At 54.7% G+C, this 20,196-nt stretch overlaps 10 protein-coding genes across 10 annotated transcripts; 7 read left to right on the top strand and 3 right to left on the bottom strand.

The window, feature by feature from the left end:
- Positions 1-480: 480 nt before the first annotated feature.
- Positions 481-2,001, top strand: N7474_004219 (arsenic resistance protein; the record flags this gene model as incomplete). The annotated part of the gene is made up of 5 exons (XM_057195634.1): positions 481-505; positions 588-875; positions 957-1,099; positions 1,171-1,257; positions 1,348-2,001. 5 exons carry the CDS (start codon positions 481-483, stop codon positions 1,999-2,001), a joined length of 1,197 nt encoding a protein of 398 aa, XP_057053030.1.
- A 9-nt stretch (positions 2,002-2,010) lies between these two features.
- On the bottom strand, positions 2,011-2,708 carry N7474_004218 (bZIP transcription factor; the record flags this gene model as incomplete). The annotated part of the gene is made up of 2 exons (XM_057195633.1): positions 2,011-2,640; positions 2,691-2,708. 2 exons carry the CDS (start codon positions 2,706-2,708, stop codon positions 2,011-2,013), a joined length of 648 nt encoding a protein of 215 aa, XP_057053029.1.
- Positions 2,709-3,158: 450 nt separating this feature from the next.
- On the top strand, positions 3,159-4,020 carry N7474_004217 (uncharacterized protein; the record flags this gene model as incomplete). Its single annotated transcript, XM_057195632.1, has 3 exons — positions 3,159-3,714; positions 3,769-3,850; positions 3,906-4,020. 3 exons carry the CDS (start codon positions 3,159-3,161, stop codon positions 4,018-4,020), a joined length of 753 nt encoding a protein of 250 aa, XP_057053028.1.
- Positions 4,021-4,838: 818 nt separating this feature from the next.
- N7474_004216 (putative C6 transcription factor) lies at positions 4,839-7,706 on the top strand (the record flags this gene model as incomplete). Its single annotated transcript, XM_057195631.1, has 1 exon — positions 4,839-7,706. The coding sequence occupies one exon, from the start codon at positions 4,839-4,841 to the stop codon at positions 7,704-7,706; it is 2,868 nt and encodes a 955-aa protein (XP_057053027.1).
- A 1,325-nt stretch (positions 7,707-9,031) lies between these two features.
- Positions 9,032-10,133, top strand: N7474_004215 (slipin family protein; the record flags this gene model as incomplete). The annotated part of the gene is made up of 2 exons (XM_057195630.1): positions 9,032-9,227; positions 9,286-10,133. 2 exons carry the CDS (start codon positions 9,032-9,034, stop codon positions 10,131-10,133), a joined length of 1,044 nt encoding a protein of 347 aa, XP_057053026.1.
- A 780-nt stretch (positions 10,134-10,913) lies between these two features.
- On the top strand, positions 10,914-12,020 carry N7474_004214 (uncharacterized protein; the record flags this gene model as incomplete). The annotated part of the gene is made up of 1 exon (XM_057195629.1): positions 10,914-12,020. One exon carries the CDS (start codon positions 10,914-10,916, stop codon positions 12,018-12,020), a length of 1,107 nt encoding a protein of 368 aa, XP_057053025.1.
- Positions 12,021-12,359: 339 nt separating this feature from the next.
- N7474_004213 (glycosyltransferase domain-containing protein) lies at positions 12,360-14,217 on the top strand (the record flags this gene model as incomplete). Its single annotated transcript, XM_057195628.1, has 2 exons — positions 12,360-12,530; positions 12,595-14,217. The coding sequence occupies 2 exons, from the start codon at positions 12,360-12,362 to the stop codon at positions 14,215-14,217; spliced, it is 1,794 nt and encodes a 597-aa protein (XP_057053024.1).
- A 708-nt stretch (positions 14,218-14,925) lies between these two features.
- On the top strand, positions 14,926-15,876 carry N7474_004212 (uncharacterized protein; the record flags this gene model as incomplete). The annotated part of the gene is made up of 1 exon (XM_057195627.1): positions 14,926-15,876. The coding sequence occupies one exon, from the start codon at positions 14,926-14,928 to the stop codon at positions 15,874-15,876; it is 951 nt and encodes a 316-aa protein (XP_057053023.1).
- Positions 15,877-16,823: 947 nt separating this feature from the next.
- N7474_004211 (ankyrin repeat domain-containing protein) lies at positions 16,824-17,793 on the bottom strand (the record flags this gene model as incomplete). Its single annotated transcript, XM_057195626.1, has 2 exons — positions 16,824-17,349; positions 17,468-17,793. 2 exons carry the CDS (start codon positions 17,791-17,793, stop codon positions 16,824-16,826), a joined length of 852 nt encoding a protein of 283 aa, XP_057053022.1.
- Positions 17,794-18,662: 869 nt separating this feature from the next.
- Positions 18,663-19,023, bottom strand: N7474_004210 (uncharacterized protein; the record flags this gene model as incomplete). The annotated part of the gene is made up of 2 exons (XM_057195625.1): positions 18,663-18,761; positions 18,829-19,023. 2 exons carry the CDS (start codon positions 19,021-19,023, stop codon positions 18,663-18,665), a joined length of 294 nt encoding a protein of 97 aa, XP_057053021.1.
- Positions 19,024-20,196: the final 1,173 nt, after the last annotated feature.

The raw sequence follows: 20,196 nt of genomic DNA, 5'->3' as shown, positions 1-20,196 counted from the left end.
CCGACACTCCGCGCCTCCTGGGCCTTGCGAACCACCTTCCGGGCGGGTAATCGTCGGCGAAATCGAGTGAGGGTTGGAATGTCGGCAGATTGGCTAAATTGGAAGCCGCACGAAATGCCGGAGTTCTGGCTCTCATTAATATGACTCGGAAAAGATCTTGTCCGTTGGTTTTTGGTCTTTTTTCTGCGCTAATATCTTTTCTCTCAAATATCTGGTGCGATGCCTGTCCGCAGGTACAATAGGTAGTGTACTTCCCAGATGGGGAATCACACTCCCTATGCACTGACACATTCTCTTGATCTCGATAACTCTCAATTGATTTATACTCATGTTCCTCCCTGCATCCACTCCAATATTAGACGTGTTTGCACAACAATCAACATTGCATGCGTTGAAGCACCGCCCTCATCGAGTCACGTGATCCGAGACGACTGTGTTTGGTCCGAGTTCTGCAGGGCCACATAAGTTAAGCTGACAGCAATGGTTGATCACGTGCCACTATCTGGTATGTCACTTCCTCGCTGTGATTGGCCGGAGAATTCTGCTGTGGCACGTATTTCTTCAGCCAACCTGCTTTATTATGATAGCAGTAGTCGTAGTGCGTAGTGGCCAAGATCACGCTTCAATGTCTGATAAAGAAGACAAAAGCGGCTCATTAGCCCAGCAGCAGCATGATACCGACCTCGAAAATGCAACACCGCATCATGAAAAGCCAGGCCCAACATCGGCTTTCCAACAGCTGGGCCTCCTGGATCGATTCTTAGCCGTCTGGATCTTCCTCGCCATGGCTGTGGGTATTATCTTAGGAAACTTCGCACCGGGTACCGGTCCAGCGCTACAACGGGGACAGTTTGTTGGTGTCTCCGTGCCTATCGGTACGATATACCTATACCCAGCCCCCTTAATGATCAAAGAAGTTTCGAGTTCAACGTTAGCTGACCATAAGCTATGTCCAGCGGTTGGCCTTTTGGTGATGATGTATCCCATTCTCTGCAAAGTGCGCTTCGAGACATTGCACCGTACCTTCCGCGCGAAGGCGCTCTGGATCCAGATTGGGTTTAGTTTGGTGATGAATTGGGTGGTGGCTCCGTTGTTCATGGTATGTTGATTGCTCTATAGAAATAACCTATCCTCTTCTGCTAGCTGCTAATCTCGCCATGGATACAATAGCTGGGTTTGGCGTGGGCGTTTCTGCCCGACGAACAGGGTCTGAGAGAAGGTCTGATACTGGTGGGGATCGCGCGGTGCATCGCCATGGTGAGTTCAGTCTCTTTCTTCTCTTTTTTTTTTTTTTTTTTTTTTTTTTTTTTTTGCTTTCCTGTACATCTGCTAAGTAGCCACCGATAGGTTCTCATTTGGACGGGGCTAGCAGGCGGAGACGGAGAATACTGCGCCATCCTCGTTGCCGTCAACTCCATGCTGCAGATGGTGCTGTTTGCACCGCTAGCCATCTTGTTAATCCGCGTGATTGGCGGGACAGACCAAGTGGCCGACACAATTGGTTATTCTCTCGCCGCCAAGAGCGTGGCTGTCTTCCTGGGAATCCCTCTCGGGGCGGCTATTGTGACGCGCTTCTCGCTGCGCGGACTGGTGGGCAAGGATTGGTATGACCAAAAGTTCCTCGCGTGGATCGGCCCGCTGTCCCTGATTGGTCTGCTCTTCACCATCCTCGTGCTCTTCGCATCGCAGGGCGAGCATGTCGTGCATCAGATCGTGTCGGTGGTTCGGGTTGCGGCGCCACTGATCGTGTACTTTGCTGTCATTTTCCTGGTGACGGTGCTGCTCACGCGCCGGTGCGGTTTTGGGTATGAACTGTCCTGTACGCAGAGCTTCACAGCAGCGAGCAACAACTTTGAGCTGGCCATTGCGGTGGCCATCGCCACGTTTGGGGTGAACAGCGATCAAGCGCTGGCGGCGACGGTCGGGCCGTTGGTGGAAGTGCCGGTGCTGCTGGGCTTGGTGTATGTAGTCAAGTGGATCGGTAGACGACACCCATGGTAGACAATATAATCAGATACCGTTGCTGATTTCATCGAGCACCTGGAAGAGGATTTGATTCCTCACGCTGCAGCCATCGCCGGCCATGCCCTTTCGGAAGCCAGCAGAGAGATGGCGGCGGATCTCGTCGAGATCGGTGCCGCGGGTGTTGTATTGGTGAATCAGCTCTTCGGCAATGCTGCATAGAGTCGAACCGAGCTGGTCCTGATCGGAGGGCAGGGTATCAACGTCTTGCCCTGTGATGGGACATCTGCATAACGACGGGTTCTCTGGGCTTTTGAGAGAATCGTCATGGCTGCTCTCGCTGGCACTTGGCACTGCAGTTGATGACACCGGGCTGGCGGAGTGTGTTGATCGCGGTAGAGCAGGGATGGCAATTTTCCGATCCAGCACCGGGGCGGGGGCGGCTTGCTGCAGACACTGCTCGACCGCGGCCGGCGAGTAGCCCAGCGAGGCCAACAGGTCTTTGAGCTGGCGGTTTTCCGCTTGCAGTTTCTGGACGGTAATCCGGTGGTCAATGTCACTCTGCTGGGCCTGTTCCTTGCACTGGGCGACCTGGTGCTCGAGTTCCTGGATGTACTCCTGCCTGCGAGCGCGGCTCTTGCGCTGGTTCTCCCGAATACGAGCACGTCGGTCAAGGGTCTGGGTGGGAGTCAGTCGATCATTCTCTACAACATCCGGGCGAGACCAACCTCTGGACTTGGGTCCATCGTGATGATGTCTTCAATTGCTCAGTCATGATTTCCTCAGCCACTGGGTGGAAAGGCCGCCCAAAGGCAAATTGGTCACGTGACCCAGGCCTCGGAGTGAGTGGGAGAGTGTGGCCTGTTCAATACGAAGCCCAACTCCACCGGTAGTATGAAGAATACTCGATATAGCTACATGTAGTACAGAATATCAACTGTAACTATTGAGGGTCCCGACCCACCTCCATCTCTGCCTGGGGCAACGAACCCCAGCCTCGCATTTGAATCCGCAACCAGCCCCATCGACGTCACCGACCGTCAGTCCGTCCATGGCCCCCGGGATGGCTGAGGTGCATTCCGAGGCCCAAGTGCAGTGTTAGGGCATTCCGAACTAGTGCTTTCCCTTCCCTCTTGCAATTTCCCTCCGTCCCCTGACACTGATCTATCTCTTACAATCGCATCGTCGCACAAGCCATGGTCTCCACGCGACATCATCCCCGCGAGTTTCCCTCGCCCGAAAGCGCCACTGCGAAACCGCTGATCAAGTCGCCCGTCAAAGCACCCGCGACCACCACAGCCGGCTCCTCGCGCAAATGGGTGCACACCCCATCCGCCGCCGTGACCATTTGGCTGTCTCTCTCCGTGCCGTTGGTCATCTGGGACGCGGGCTATGTGTTGTTGCGACCGCATAGTATGCCAGGGGGCCGACTGCACTCCCCCATCTGGACCCCCTACGCGCTCTACGGCACCGTCGACTACATCTATGGCTGGCCCGCCTACAACGCGCGCAATGGCTTCACCGCCGCGCAGACGGTCCTCAACATCGTCGAGACCCTCGGCTACGTCTACTACCTGTGGGTCGTCTACGTGCATGGCTCCGCGGTCGTTGGTCGCGGGCAGAGCAAGATCAGCAAGGGCTTCCGCTGGCTCTTGACGGGCGACAAGGTGGTCGCCGGCCGCATCGGCGCCATCGCGCTCCTGGTCGCGTACACGGCGTCAATCATGACCGTCAGCAAGACCATTCTCTACTGTAAGGTGCCCCGTCGGGGCATTCGATTACGAAGCAGAAACTAATCCCGACCAGGGCTGAATGAGGTCTTCTCGGGCTTTGAAAACATTGGACATAACGACGCGTTCACTCTGATCGTCATGTGGATCATTCCCAAGTAAGTCTTCGCGAGTGCGCAATGCGTGGCGCCCGTGGCTAACGGTCGTTCGCAGTGGTCTGTGGATCGTCTTCCCAACCTATAACATATACGTGCTCGGTGCGGAGATTCTGAATTCGCTGGAGCTCGCGACGCCCCGTGGCCGACCGGGCCGCCCCAAGTCTTCGTGATCCCGATCGCGCACCGGGCGCAACAATTGGCAAGCGTACGAATCGAGGCGTCCGACACTCGCAAATTGCAAACCGCACTCGACAGAACCAGAGAGAGAGAAAGAGTCCTAGTGATGAGTTGGTGATGAGTTGGTGATGAGTTGGTGATGAGTTGGTGATAAGTTGGTCATCACAGTTCTAATTACGACCCCTAGATTCGCCGGTATAAGGGAGGAAGGATCATGGTTTTAATGCGCTCAGACACGTGAGAAATGGATTCATCTTTAGTTGCCAAGAAATCAGCTACTGTGTAGGTCATTTGTATACCAGCTATGAGGCTGTCCATGTCTATATCAGTGGTCGCATAGCCAAACCCAAAGAAAAACCCTCGATCTATAAGCATAATAGCGGGTGGTCAGAGCTCGCGTTGTACCCGGCCGAGTCCGGATCGGGTTATAGGTAACACTGGACGTTGTGGGCGACACTCTGCGACCCTCTTTTTTCTTTTTCTTTTCTTACACCTTTGAACCCATTCACCCAAGTCCTAAACTTCTCTTTCGTACTTCGAGTATAACATCCGGTGGTCAGCATTTACAAAAAGCCTCCCACTGGCTGCCAGCCGCCAAGCCCGCACCTTTCCCCATATTCCCGACTTCGCTTCGTTTTCTTCTCCTCACCACCACCATCTCCCCCAACGCCCCGTTGCAATCCTTGCCAACCCCCACCCCGTGTCGCCTGCTTCTTCCCGCCATTGAAGGATTTCCCTCTCTCCTTCCTCTGGCTGCTCCGTCGTGCCGAACGATGATCCGAGTCTGGGTTCTAGGGTATCCGAACCCGTCATGATCAAAACCGACTCCGACGATTCGCCCTTGAAGACCCCGGGCGGCGGCTTCAGCTTCGCCCACGAGGACTCGACGGTCCCCGACGACTTTGATGCCCACAGCCAAACGAGCTCCCGCGACCCCGGCAGCACCCAAACCGCCGGCGACCCGAGCAGGGCGTCTGAGAATCTAGACAACCAGCGAGGCGAAGACGCCAACGGCGGCGATCCATCAAACCTCGAGAACAGGGATGACAAGCCTGCGTGGACCGAGATGAAGACCAAGGCAGGAAAAGAGAGGAAGCGCCTCCCGCTGGCCTGCATCGCCTGTCGCCGAAAGAAGATTCGCTGCTCGGGCGAGAAGCCCGCCTGCCAACACTGCACGCGCTCCCGCATCCCATGTGTCTATAAGGTGACCACGAGAAAGGCGGCCCCGCGCACGGACTACATGGCCATGCTGGACAAACGGCTGAAGAGAATGGAGGAGCGCGTGATTAAGACCATTCCCAAGGATGAAGCGAGGGATATGGCCTCCATCGGCCGCTCGGTGGTGAAACCGTCGATGGTTTCTCACACGTCCAAGGCCCAGAAGAAACGCAGCGCAGATGAGGCCTTTAACGCTGAAATAGAGGAGTGGACTCGTGGGGACCGCCGCACGCCTCGTGAAGCATTTCCGATGAATCGCGAGCTCAAGTCGACCGATGGAAGTGGGCTGTTGACGGAGGGTGCGGAGTTTCTTCCTTCTCTTGAAATCCAGGAGCATCTCGCCGAAGCGTTTTTCGATTGCGTGTATGGGCAGTCGTACCTCCTCCTACACAAGCCTAGCTTCATGCGGCGACTAAAGGCGGGTACAGTCCCCCCTGTCCTGATCCTTGCAGTCTGCGCCGTGTCGGCCCGATTCTCAACCCACCCACAGCTCAATTCAGACCCTCCGTTTCTGCGGGGAGAGAACTGGGCCAATCCCGCGGCGGCGATCGCCCTCAGCCGACATGACGAGCCTAATATCACCATCCTAACTGTCTTTCTACTCCTTGGGCTTCACGAGTTTGGAACCTGTCACGGTGGGCGAAGTTGGTCCTTTGGCGGGCAGGCGTTGCGGATGGCGTACGCCCTGCAGCTCCATCGAGAACTCGACGTTGACCCTCTCCTTGGCCAAAGCAATGGCTCAAGCTCGCAATTGAGTTTCACGGATCGAGAGATCCGGCGACGAACTATGTGGGCTTGTTTCTTGATGGATCGGTACAATTCTTCGGGCAGCCAGCGTCCACCCATTGGAAACGAAAAGTTCTTGCAGATCCAATTGCCTATCAAGGAAACCCATTTCCAGATGGAAATTCCCGGTCCCACAGAAGACCTGGATGGAGATGTCCCCAATCCTGCACTGGAGAATATGGGTCAACTGTCCAACGCCAAGGATAACATGGGCGTGTCTGCGTACATCATTCGTGCCATTGTCATCTGGGGCCGCATTGTCGATTACTTGAACCTTGGGGGCAAGCGGAAAGACCAGCATCCCCTTTGGCATCCGGAATCGGGCTACACGGTTCTCAAACGGCAAATCGACGAGTTTTCAGCCTCGCTTCCCAGCTCGATGGCATTCAACTACGAGAATCTCCAGATCCACGCAGCCGAGAAGATTGCAAACCAATTCATATTCTTGCACATCATCACCCATCAAAATTCGCTCTTCCTCAACCAGTTTGCCATCCCTCTGTTGCCAGGGGGTCGTCCGCCTCGCGACATGCCCAAGCCTTTCCTTAGCAACGCGGGTCGAGCGGCGGTAGAGGCAGCCCATAACATTTCCGTGCTCTTTGACCGTGCCTCTGCATATCCTCTCACGGTTCCCTTCGCCGGGTACTGCGCCTACTCGGCCAGCACGGTTCACATCTGGGGCATCTTCTCAAAGAATGTGCAGCTTGAAGCTCGATCAAAGGAGAATCTCCGCCACACCTACCGTTACCTGAACAAGATGAAGAAATACTGGGGCATGTTCCACTACATGGTGGAAAGTGCCAAAGATCGGTATCGACAGTTTGCCGATGCAGCTATCAAGGGGTCCGTAGCCACGCAAAATGGCGCCTCTGGCGCGCCCATGTTCCAATATGGCGATTGGTTTGATAAGTATCCTCACGGAGTATCGCGACTACACTGGGAGGATCCCGACACTCGGCACAAGGAGTCGGGTGAGGACGCAGTCATGGGCCAGAAGCCTGACCTGCAAAGCGTCGAAGATTTCTTCGCTAGTTTATCACCTACACCACAACCCAGCGTGCCCCGCCGCTCGCGCAAGAACAGCAAATTTTCCGACGGGGTATCAGGTCTAGACCAAACATCGCCATCTCAGCCGATGATGGACGTGACCATGGGCAGCACGGGTGTCCCCGGCAGCGCATTCCCGCAACCATCCCTCTTCTCCCAGAACCGGACCATGACATTCGGCCAAGCACCCTTCGATTTCAGCATCCCACCGGACCAACTGCCTCAGCTGGATCGACAGTTCGTGTACGGCTCCTTTGACTTCGACCCAACCTCCTTCGTTCCAAACACCAACTCCCCCATGCCACCCGTCAACGGCGCCGATGCCCAACAACCAACCGACGAGACTCTGTTTTCGGGCCAGCTGGACCCGAACGCTCCAGCTGGCGCGGGCGAGTACTATCAACCTAGTGCCTGGTTCTTACCATTCAACCTCGACCCCATCGGTGGTGGCGATGGTCCCACGGGTCTGACACCGGGTTCTACTGCTGCCCAGGGCGCAACAGGAACAGGCTCGGCTGCGCCGCCCGGTGGTAGCGACATGTCTGCCTTTGGGCCGGGCAGTATGCCGCTGGGTGCGTACGACCTGGGTCTGGGGGGTCCGGAGATGAACCCGGAGGGGGGACGTTAGCCGTGATGACTGAGATGCGTTTGATCTAATCTGGATTTGGGGTGGTGTTGTTTTGTTTCTGTTGTATCGTTGAAAGCCTGGAGTCTTGTAATTTTTGTATATGTCTTGATCTATCAGCTTATGCGATTGTATATCCTTCTCGTTTATCTGGGAGGTATTGTTTGAAATGAAATGGATATTCCCGTTTGTCTACACCAGGGGTTTGCTGTCTATCCCCACCGCGTGGTGGCTGTGTGAGAGATATATATCCCGCACTCGAAGGTTATTGTTCGCCACGCAGCCTTGCCGAAAGTCTCCGAGATTGTCAATTCTCATTCCCAGAGTAACTAGCAGAAAGCAGCAGAGAAAATAACACCAAAAAGCAATACTACCTATCAGAAAGCATGAGTATCAAAAACAAAAAAAGAAGTGCATCATCCGTGAATCGAACACGGGCCTCGTCGATGGCAACGACGAATTCTACCACTAGACCAATGATGCTTTCATGACGGGAAGATCCGCGGATTGACGTTAGGATCCAAAACAGCCTAAATATTAAATCCCCCGGGGTTCGGATACGAGGTGTGTCAAAAAGAAGTACTTTATTCGCGCATCACAGTTCTGGACCCTGGACATCGGCAGGAGTTCCTATTGTACTGAAGCTCGGATATCTCGGCCCATTCCCCCCTCCTCCCATGACCATGATGGATAATGCCAACCCACTAGTGGAATGCACTACCAACGAACCCAAGAGCCTCAGCCTTGCGGACCAGACACTGCCCCCGCGTGATGGTGCCCTGGTGGGGGCTGAGTGGCCATGGTTGGGTTGGCATTCGTCATTATTAGTTAGGGACCAGCCAAGAGGCGGCTAAGGGCTTTCTAGAAGACGGATGGAAGATGACCGTCGTGTCGCAGCTACACAATAATGACATTAATTCAAAATACCACTACCATGACCTATCAACTAGTCTGTACGTCGTAGTTAGGTACTGGAAACTACATCGAGGCTTACCCAGCCAGATGATCGAATCACTCGTCAGTACCGTACTAGAGTTCTAGATATAAACGAGAACGAGCGCATTAACCAAATTAGGGAACTAGCATGAGGGAATTATTCACTGCGATCTCCGGATAATCGGGCCATCCTAATCCGCCTTGGGGTGGCATTGGGGCTTAGACTGGATTTAGTTAAGGGAGGCTTGGCGAATGAGCTGCACCTTTCCACTGCGGAGAAGCTCTCTGGACTGGTGTACGATCATTATTTAAGTCTTTGCTTTTCCCCTCTTGCTTCTCCCATCATCTCTCATCCATTCTCATCATTATTACCACCAGAATCATCCCTCACCATGTCTCTCAACTTGGACGGTCAAAACGGCAAGGCCCCGGACCAGACCCCCGACCAGGGCTCCACCCGTACTCCCCGCGAGCGTCCTCTGGTTCAGGTCCAGCCTGCGCGCCTAGCTGACCTGCAGCCCAAGTATGCGGCCCAGATCGATCATCAGGACGACAACCCAGATGCCCACGGCTGGTATGCTTCTCTGAGTGAGTAACATCTCCCCCCCCCCACGCACCTCCTGAACAGCCCCCTGACCGCGACCAGTTCACAACATCGGACAATGTATCGGATTCTGCGGCGCCATCCCCTGCTGCGTCTGCTGCCCCAACCCCTTCAAGCCCGTGGACCAGGGCCAGGTCGGCCTGGTGACCAAGTTCGGTCGCTTCGAGCGCGCGGTTGACCCCGGTCTGGTGAAGGTCAACCCGCTCAGCGAGCACCTCACCACCGTGGACGTCAAGATCCAGATCGTCGAGGTGCCGCGCCAGACCTGCATGACCAAGGACAATGTCACTCTCACCCTGACCTCGGTCATCTACTACGAGGTGGTGTCGCCGCACGTCGCGGCGTTCGGTATCGCCAATGCGCGCCAGGCCCTCATCGAGCGCACCCAGACCACCCTGCGCCATGTCGTCGGCGCGCGCGTGCTGCAGGACGTCATCGAGCGTCGCGAGGAAATCGCCCAGTCCACCTCGGAGATCATCGAGGAGGTCGCCGCCGGGTGGGGCGTGCAGGTCGAGTCCATGCTGATCAAGGACATCATCTTCAGCACCGACCTGCAGGACTCGCTGTCCATGGCCGCGCAGTCCAAGCGTATCGGTGAGAGCAAGGTCATTGCCGCGCGCGCCGAGGTCGAGTCCGCCAAGTTGATGCGCCAGGCTGCCGATATCCTGTCCTCGGCCCCGGCCATGCAGATCCGCTACCTGGAAGCAATGCAAGCCATGGCCAAATCGGCCAACAGCAAAGTTATCTTCCTCCCAGGAATTAGCTCCAACATGTCGGCGCAGCTGGCCGCCGCGGACAATGCGGGCGAGGGGCCAAGCAAGTACGACCCAGAGCAGCAAGATGATGGATTCCAGCGTGCGATGAATGCGCGCATTGTCGAGGACATTTAGTCTCCCCTTCATCTTCTATGAACACATGATTTGTTTTGGTTCGGAGAGTTATGTACCACCCTTCTCTCCGAGTCTTGCTATTGATGGACGCGATTGACGATACCCACCTTCATTTTGCCTGTGCTGTCCCATTCATGAATTAATTAGCTTAATGACGATACTGCTTTGCTTTTATTTGAAACAATTGGTCTTGTAACATACTTGTTGATCCCGTCAGCACCTGATTGCCCTTCCGTATTCAATTATCCACTCCGATTCTCCGCACGACGCTCTCTCAGTCAGGAAGACTACGGCCTCGTGCATGAAATTCCATCTATGCGAAGAGCCCACCAGAGACGAGTATGCATCACACGATTTATAGAATCTCTCATAGTGATCAGTGGAAAATCGTGACGGAATTTGATCTACGCAGCGAGAGCCTATACTGGCATTGCACGAAGCGATTCATCATATGACTAGATACAGAGATGGCAGAGAGAGGAAGAGAAGAAGGAACAATGGGGAGCAAGAGGATATATCAGACAGGCAGACGTCTGGTCATATCGGACTTAGTTTGATCTGTATGCATTCCATCAGCGATACAATTGTCTATCCACCACCGAAAGAAAACACACGGCTGCCTAATAACTCTAATCCTAACTAATCCATCTTTGTCCTTGTTTTGTATAGTTCTCCAATTGACCCACCGAGGCGGTGAACAGCAGCATCCTTGGCCCTTCAACACACTCACTCACTCCCACGTCGCCCTCCTAACCCACCACCTCCTGAGGCATACAAACCATGGCCTCCTCACAGACATCATCGAGAACGCCCACCAATCCCCCCAAGCCACCCTCCGACAACACGTCCCCCAACTTCGCCGACCCCAACTTCGACCCCGCCGACTTCCTCAACGACTCCCTCCCACCACTGACCGTCGCATCCACCCAGCCCAATGCCTCACGAGCACCGGGCTCCGTCCCTCTAACCGAGCTGTCCGCCCAGGTGCAGTCGGTGCTCTCACAGATCAGCGCGCAGAACGTGCGTCTCTCTAGCACGCTGTCCCAGCTCACCGATGAGATCCTCCGCAGTGGGGGGCGGTTGGCCTACGAGGTGGAGGTGTTGCGTGGAGAGACTATTGGGTTGTCGGAGACTCTGACGGAGGTGCTGCGTGAGGATATCGCCAAGTTTGTCCCTGAATCTGAGGGTGCTACGGCGGTGTCTAGTCGTAAGGCTCAACTGGTTGAAAATGACGAGCTTGTATCTTCGCCCAAGGAGGGAGAAGAAGAAGAGGAGGGGCAGACTACAGTAGAGAACGAGGAAGACAAAGACGAAGCCAAGGAGAAGGAAAAGACGGTCGCCAGCGACCCCGAATACATCACCAACCTCCGCACCCTCAATCAAGTGCGCTCCCGCCTCGAAGACGTGGTGCAGATCTTCGGCGAGGCAATGGAATGGCCCTTGCCACCGTCCGAGATCTCCTTCTCATCGTCATTCATCTCCGTCTCGGGTCCCGACCTGGGCGCCGAGGGACACAGCCGCGAGGAAAAGGGCCAAGAGATCCTGAGGAAGCTACGGAGCGAGATCACCGAGCTGCTGGACAGCCAGGGTGGCGGGACGGCCGGGCTGGAGGCGGCCAGTCGGCGCGTGGAGGCAGTGCGCAGGCTGGCGCTGGTGTGGAAGGGTTCAGCGGAGGAAAAGGCGCGCACGAGGGTGGTGGATGGCCTGACGAAGATCGTGGACGATCGGCGGAGGGTGCTGGAGGCGCAGGCGGACCAGGGTGCTCGATCGCAGGCGAAAGGCCGGCCGTCGATGGAGCAGCAGAGGCGCAACAGCGACAGTGGCGGGCCAGGGGGTGGCCTGTTCCGCAATCTGCAGCGACTGCGCGAGGAAATCTACCTGGAGTAGGACCTAGTGACACAGCATATAGACTTGTATAGCATGGGACTCTGATGGACCCCAAATAACGACGACCACAATAATAATGATAATAATAATAATAATAGATCTGTAACTAGTTTGGCCCCCCCGTGAACTGCAGAGTACCTGTGACGCTGCGAACGGGACGTGGCCCGTTGCGGATCCACCGATTGCGTCGTCTCCCTCTGCCTCTTTTCCTCCTCTTCTTCCTCCTCTTCACCCGGCATGAGTTGACCTCTGCTTTCTCCCCGTCCATGATTGTTATGGTTGATTAGCTTTTCTGACACCACGCGAACCCACTCTATCCCTTGCTGAACGTCGCGCAGCATGGCGTCGCTTGGCACGCCACTGCCGCAGTTCCATGAGGCCAAGTCGTCGGCGACCACGCTGCTATGGCAGGTCTACCACCACCGTCCGCGGACCCAGCGGACCAAGCTGCTGGCGCTGGCCTCAATTTCTTTTCTCCTGTTCTTCTTCCTGTTGATTCGGTCGTCCAGGGTGAGTATGGCGATGATCATTGCCCCCGCGGTCAGTCAGCTCACTAACAATGTCTCCGATCTAGACACCGGACCCTGACTACTGGACAAAATTCCCCTCGCGCCATCCCTTTCCCAACCGACCGGAGGATGCGCAACTCGTGATGCCCCGGCCCGACATTTCCGTCAACGGTTCCCTGCCTCAAGACCTGTCCAAGGCCAATCCCCAATTTCATGTCTTGGTGCCGGCCGAAGATTCCTCCCGTGGCGTCTGCCGGACCATGACGTCGGCCATGATTCTCGAATATCCGCCGCTGAGCATGATCGGCTGGGGGCTGCCGCCATCACCCGGCGCGACCGCCCTCGAGCAAACGGTGCAGCGCATCACCCGCATGCGCGACTATCTCAGGGACAGCCATTACATCCACGACCGTGACATCGTCCTGATCGTCGATGGCGAGGATGTCTTCTTCCAATTGCCCCCGCGGGTTTTGTTACAGAGATTCCAGAATATCCTGCGGACCACCAACCGGAAACTGGCGAAGAAATATGGGTATGCCGAATTGCCGACAGAGGGCCCGGATGCCCAGCCCGAGCTGGTACAGAAATACGAGCAGAGAGTCCTTTTCGGTGCCAGCAAGGAATGCATCCCCAGTCTACACAACGACTCCGGCTGCGTGACGGTGCCGCAGTCGTCTTTGCCTCCGGATGTGTACGGCTGGAAAACAGACGAATCCCGCGACGGAACCCGCAATCGGCCCCGGTGGCTGAACCCGGGCGCAGTGATGGGCCAGGCGGCGGATGTGCGACTCATCTACGACGAGATGCTGCAGCAACTGGAGAGCGACGGCAGCAATAAAACCGACGAGCACTATATCCTGACGCAGATGTACGGGCGACAGGAAGTCTTGCGGGAACTGGAGCGTCGCCGGACGACCAACCGCGCCAAGGACTGGCTCTATCGCACGATTGGCATCTCGGATGCGAACAATATCACCGGGGTGAATGCCCGACTGGAGACGGGCCACCGGTACGAGTATGGGATCGGAGTTGACTTCGAGTCGCAATTGTTCTTCAACCAGATTCTGTCTCGTCACGACGTTGCTTGGGTCAAGTACAGCAATATCAGCAGGATGTCGACTCTACAGATGGAACACAGAGTCCCGCGCGAGCATCGTCTCCTGCTACCAACCGAGCTGGCCGAATGCGCCAATCCATTCGTCCAGACGCGCTTCGCCAAGGACGAAGAGATGGCCCCGCCCTACAACGAGACCCTAGACAAACTCCCCGATCCAAACGAGCGCTCCTGGGTCAACGTCCCACTCATGACCAACCCGCACTCGGCCTCGATTCCGGCACTGGTCCACCTGAATGGCGACAAGAAGCTGCGCGGCATCTGGTGGGAGAAGATGTGGTTCTTTCCCTGGGCCCGCGCCCTGCTGCGCAAATACGTCCGCAACTCGCGCGGGTTCGACTCGGCGCAGTCGGCCCTGTTAGGTGGGCAGGACTGGTGGGATACACGCGGTGGCCGCGGTGGAATCTGGACCGATGAAGAGGAGTGGATCCCGCTGTATGAAGTGTGCCAGGGCGAGGAGCGCGATCTGTTCGATGATGATTTGGGGCCGTTCGGGAAGGAGAACGGTGATCCGCTGAAGCCGGTCTACAATCAGTTTGGAACCCTGATCAAGGGGGAGAAGAGGAGACGCTAAAGGTAGTGATGGTCGTTTCTTTCTTCTGTCTGCTCGAGATCAGCGCTTACAAACATCATGCTCTTAATGCTGTGCGTGATGCATGATGTCTTTCTTCACTGGCTGATGAACCGCGTCCGTCTCGCTACCACTGGAGAGCTCCACCTGTGCAGAGCCGTGAGACTCTGCCTCGGGAAATGTCTTCGGACCTTTTATACAATCCACCATTTTCTCACAATACGTGAGGAGCCTCCACCAACCACCACTCACCCCCGAGCCAGACGAAGTGTGGGGCGGGTCTCCCAGGACCTTCTTACCTGTACATGAATGCGGCCGAGTCGCAGCAACGGGGTTGCTCACCTCACCCGGCCCGAGGGTGTCTGGCGTTCTTTGCTTGATTTTGATCTTTGTACGATAGATGTACCTCTTTTTATAACGCTTAGAGATACCAAAGTCAGTAGTCTATGGCATGTACATAGCAATTCAAGGACACTACTTCAGATAAAGCACTGCAGGTATGCTATCCCCGACTTACGTGGCCCGGACCCTTCGGAGATGCAATAAGCATCGGGCTTGAAGTGACCCGAAGCGCGAAAGCGGTGAGAAGACGGGTATATAAAGCGCATAAAACGATGCTTACGGTCGTCGTTAAACGGGTGAAATGTACAGATTAAACTCATCGAAATCCTGAGAATCAAGCGACCTGATCTCTGTCTTCAATTATTCAAAATGTCCCCTCCCACTGTCATCGTCTTTGGTCCCACAGGCCACGTCGGCTCTGCCGCTGCCTGCCGCGCTCAGCAACTCGGCGCAAGGGTAGTTCTCGCCCTACGCGATGTTCATAAGTCCATCCCAGGCCTTAGTCCTGATCAGGAGAAAGCTGGGGGTTTCGAGCGGGTCCAGGCCGACCTCACTAAGCCCGAAACTATCAAGGCTGCCGTGTCTACTACTAGAGCCACGCATGCCTTCATATACCTTGTGTTCGGTGCGACGGACCACATGCGGTCTACTATTGAAGCACTCAAGGACGCTGGCATTGAATTTGTCGTTTTCCTAAGTAGCGTGAGTGTTCAGGGCGACATTAGGGAGGTCACACCAGCGTCTTTCATACCGTACGCTCATGCGCAGGTTGAGATTGGCCTCGACGAGGTCTTTGGCCCTAATGGCTACGTTGCTATTCGACCGGCGTTCTTTAATACCAACGTGAGCTGGTGGGCGGACATGATTCGTGAAGGGGAGGTCAAGATTGTATATCCGGATGCTAAATTAGACTGGATCGCGCCAGAGGATATTGGAAGAGTGGCTGGAACGCTAGTCGTCCAAGGAATACAGGCTACGGAAGGCGCAGAGGCACGCAACATCGTCCCTCTGTGCGGACCGAAGCTAGTGTCCCAAAGGGACGCTATAGGGATATTTGGCAAGGCAGTTGGCAAGGATATTAAAGTCACCGAGCTTGACGAGCAGGAAGGTGTGGAGGTTATGGTGAAGCATGGAGTGCCGGATTTTGTGGCGGGGGACCTAATAAGCGCACTAGGGGCATCTTCTAAAGGCGAGGGGGATCAGAGTATGATTGGAGGGGAGATATTTGAGAAGGGCTCCGCTAATGTTCCGAAGTATGCTGGACGGGCCACGAGCTTGGAAGAGTGGGCTGAGACAAACAAAGGGTTGTTCAGTGGGTGAGCAGAATAGATCTATAGTCTGTCTACGGAGTGTAGCAGATCTGGGACAGACTTTAGCAGTCTCCGAATCCGTCTTCTACGAATGGTTTAGAACCTCATTTCTCTAGACCAATGCAGTTCACCCATCTCTAAAGGGCTCTTTATAGGAAGATGGCAAGAAGCGCAAACGCAGTGATTACGGGCAGGATAAGAAGAAAAAGAAGAAAAAGAAGAAAAAGAGGAGGAGGAGGAGGAGGAGGAGGAGGAGGAGGAAGCCAGACATGCCAGACATTACCCGATCTATATATATATTGCACTTGTACGTTCCGGGTTTCTCTGCCATATGGGGCTTGCCTATCTGGGCGGCCGCCCCTTCAGCGAGGCTCCGGCTTTCCGAGTAGGTTTCAGCACGCAATAGGACTCCGTGATCATGTTTACCTGATGCTCAGTGAGTACTCATGTAACTAGCGTTAACTAACTAGTTAGATAACTTACTAATGCATTTACTAATTTTGGTGCTTTGGGGTTTGATCCACTCGCCCACTCGCCCGCTCGCTTACCGATTACTTGTTACCAGTACCCACCCACTCTGGCGTATTTCCAGGAACCATCTCCTCTCCCAGGAAACGGCTTAGATCCCGAGCACTGGTGTATATGATCCCAGGAGATATTGTGACTCTGAGGAACATACTGTATACTGTACTTCCGGGAACCACGTACCCCAAGAAACATCTATTACAGGGGCCATGAACCCAAGCCACGGTCAATAGCTGGTCGCATGGCTGTGTAACGGGGGACGCCGTCTATTATTAGACTTAGTAAATAGTTATGCAGGGAGTCGGTTAATAGAAAGTTCCTTCGGTGCACTTCGGCCCTTTGTCGGCGCTTCTTCCCGCCTCTGTTCCTAATAAACCGTTTCCTCTTAGAGAAGACAATCTTATTTCAGCGCGGGGCCATTTTCTAACCTAATCAGGAAGGGATCACAACCCCTCTCCAGTCTCGCAGTAGCTTCACCACCTCATTGTGTTCCTGCAGAAGGGCATAATCCTCAGGCATCATTTGCATCCGGCCTTTGATTTCAGGATCTGCCCCGTGCTCCAGAAGCCACTGCACTTCCTCAACCTGGCCACGATACGCTGCGAGATGAAGTGCCGTTCCACCGTGGGCCAGTGGAGGAAGCCAGCCGAAGTGATTGACATCCACTCCAAGGTGGAGTAGATGCTCCATTATCAGGATTCGACCCTCCCGCCGCATCAAGGCATTGTGAAGCGCGAGACTGTTTTTGAGTTTGGCCCCGTGCTCTACCAGGATATCAATGATGAGCGTGTCGCAAAACCGGCTAGCCTCTTCCAGCGCTGCTCCAGACTCGGGCACTGGTACATCGTCAGAGCCCACGAATCCCCTGCGACGAGTATCTGGTGGACCCAGATTGGGGTCCGCTCCAAGAGAAAGGTACCATCGCAGGAGTGCGGCGTCATTTTTGACCACCACCGATCTAGACCTCAGCGTGTTAGCACTCGCATAAGCGATAGACCAAACTAGCCTTTTGGCTGCCTTCCAAGACTGGATCCACTTAAATATAGCAGAATCCTTGAGGAGGAGACTAAACTCACATTAGCGGTACAAGAGCCCAGGGCATCGGGTTGTTGATCTCCAGTCCGTGTTTCAATAGGATCTCCCAGGCGGCCTGTGATTTGGCTGCGTAGATGGTCCATGTCTGGATTGTTGCCCCCTTTTCTAGCAGTAATTCCATAATAACAGGCTGGTCGGCCTTGGCCGCCTCTGTGAGGGCATGGGATAGCCAGGCATCGTTTGGCTGGTGCTGCTGGAGACTCTCCTCAACCACCGGAAGGTTCCCCTGTCGGCAGGATTCTAAGAAATCCTTGACACGGGGCTCTTCACGGTTAGGCTGTTTGACGGTTGGAAACTGAAGCGGCATATTGTGAAAAAATGGGACTAAAACAAATGAGGAGCATTTGGCTTCTATTTGTAGTACGATTACGCTCCTGATCGGCAGCTTAGCGTCGTCCCAAGACGCGCTAAGACCATTTGGCCCCAAATAAGCGCCAACACAACACCAGCACTGTTGTTCAGCCCTTCTAGCGGATATTGTACTAATCCCTCAAGGAGAACTACTTGCCCGCATCTGGACTAGGCAAATACTGTGGAGCGCAGGACAAAATGTGCCTGGTCCCATACTGTCGTATATCAAGGCCGCTTTGTCCGGACTATACTCGGGGCAAACTGTTTCTTGGTCAATTATCCTAGGCTTCTACCAATTGCTGCTCCCGATGCACTCCTCCCTGCTGAAGGGCCTCCTGGCCCTCAGTCTCTCGGCCACGGGACTTGTGGCGAGCGTCAGTGCTAAGCCTATTGTCACGCATAAGTCGTCAAATTCCCTTACTCGTCCTTCTACCTCGCCGACCCCTTGTGAAACAATCACAAAGGTTATCACAACTGGTACTCTGATTATCCATGGGACTTCCACATTGACCATCGGCAATAACCAAGAGGATACAATTAAAACCTCTTCAACTACACCCTCGCCTAGCCCTTCTCGCCAGCCACCACCGGATAGACAACCTTCTGTTCCGAAAGATGGAGTTAGCAACCAGCCGCAACCGGATACAAGAGCAACCTCTCCAACGGCACCCTCGCCTCGCGATTCTCCCTCGCATAGCCCTTCTCGCCAGCCAAATGGAGGCGGCGCTTCACCAACGGCGGGTACTACAACAAAAACCACGACGAGTGATCTTGTAGCCAAGCCTCCACCAAATCCAGATGGCGGTGATGCTAGTTCGCAAGCTCCTAAGGGTCCCGGTCCATCAAAAGCCAGACCAGTTCCAGTATCAGCCAAGCCTCACCAGGAACCTTCACCCAAGCCTCATCAGGGGCTTTCCCAGAAGCCTAGCAAGTCTACACGTCAACCCATGTTACCTGGCGTTATGGTGACTCCGGGTGTAGTAACACTTACAGGCTCGTCAGGCAGTTTGACAACCATGACTACGGGATTGGTAACCATCACGGAGCCAGGTCTACCTCCAGGCGTCGTGGTGTCGCCGGGCACGGTGACAGTTACAAATCCAGCAGGTGTAACGACAGTGACTCCTGGCATGGTGACAAGCACAGATTCGGATTCACGGTTATCACGATCACCCGCATCTGTCATTACTATGTCTACCGGGCTGATCACGATGATTCCTGCAACTGGGGCTGTTGCCTCTAGCAGTGCTATGGCGTTCTCATCCGACCTCGTGGGGATATTTCCTCTGATTAGCTCTTGGATTCGTAATCCTGATCCCCCTGCGGCAACAGCTGCTCTCAAAGCCCTTAAAGATATTGGTCCGCCAGCGGAGCACCTGAAGGAGGAATTAGGCGGATCTTCCAGTGGCGTTAGCAGTGGTGGTTGCGGGAGTTCCCTTTTTGCTCTGCTCGGGTGCATCACGGACAAGACCAAGGATATTGCAAAAAGTATCGAGGATTCAATCAAGATTCCTGACCCAGAAGACGACGTCAAGGATGTGGAAAACGACATGGATGATTTGAAGCCTCATTTGGACAAGTTGCCTGATCTCTTACCTGACAACCCAGGCGATGAGCCCCCTGATGATGAGCCGTCTAAAACAGCATCGGAGACAGACTCGACGTCCACGTCCACGGAGACTACAACCTCCACCTCTGCAAGCTCCTCAACCTCAACTGCAACACCCACTTACGTTTGCTCTCCGCAATGCTCGGCATGTATGGACTCTAAGGCTGTCCCCATTGGTCTGCAAGGCAGCCCTCTTTTGCATTCCAAGCGAGACTTGCTACCATCGGTCGACTCCTTTAGCAATGATACCAACACACTCCAGAAGCGAGTATTGGAATTTTCCACCGACACTTTTTTCAGTTTTTTCTTGGATGCGCTTCAAACATCCCAGCAACTCAATCATGAAGCCGAGGTCTTGTTGCCCGGTTTCCAGGCTTCAGACGATAATAATGCCGGAATGACAAGCGCCCTGATGCACAGTTTGTATAACGAGAAAGCAAGCTTCAGCGTGGTAAACCTATACGGCTGTACCTCTCTCGTGCTTGTATCCAAGTTCGGTATCTACATGTCACACTTCTTCGAGGTTCCGTCATTCCGACAACAGGTCACCAGAACCGATCAATATGGCAACCAGTACACGGCGCTGGAGTTCAATCAGGAGCTGTTTACCAATGACGTACTCAATGTGTTGGAATCTGGGCTAGCCATGAGCTACACATCGACCAGAATTCCTCCAATTCAAGTCCCTCTCTTCACTCGTCCTGATGCGGAGACCCAAGCCATCATCTTTACCCCATTATCTAGGGACCG

This window comes from Penicillium riverlandense (assembly GCF_028828495.1).
Source record: "Penicillium riverlandense strain IBT 135883 chromosome Unknown utg000003l_segment0_segment0, whole genome shotgun sequence".
Classification (NCBI taxonomy): Eukaryota; Fungi; Ascomycota; class Eurotiomycetes; order Eurotiales; family Aspergillaceae; genus Penicillium; species Penicillium riverlandense.
Note: the sequence above shows the minus strand (reverse complement) of the source record. Positions and strands in the feature narration are given on the sequence as shown.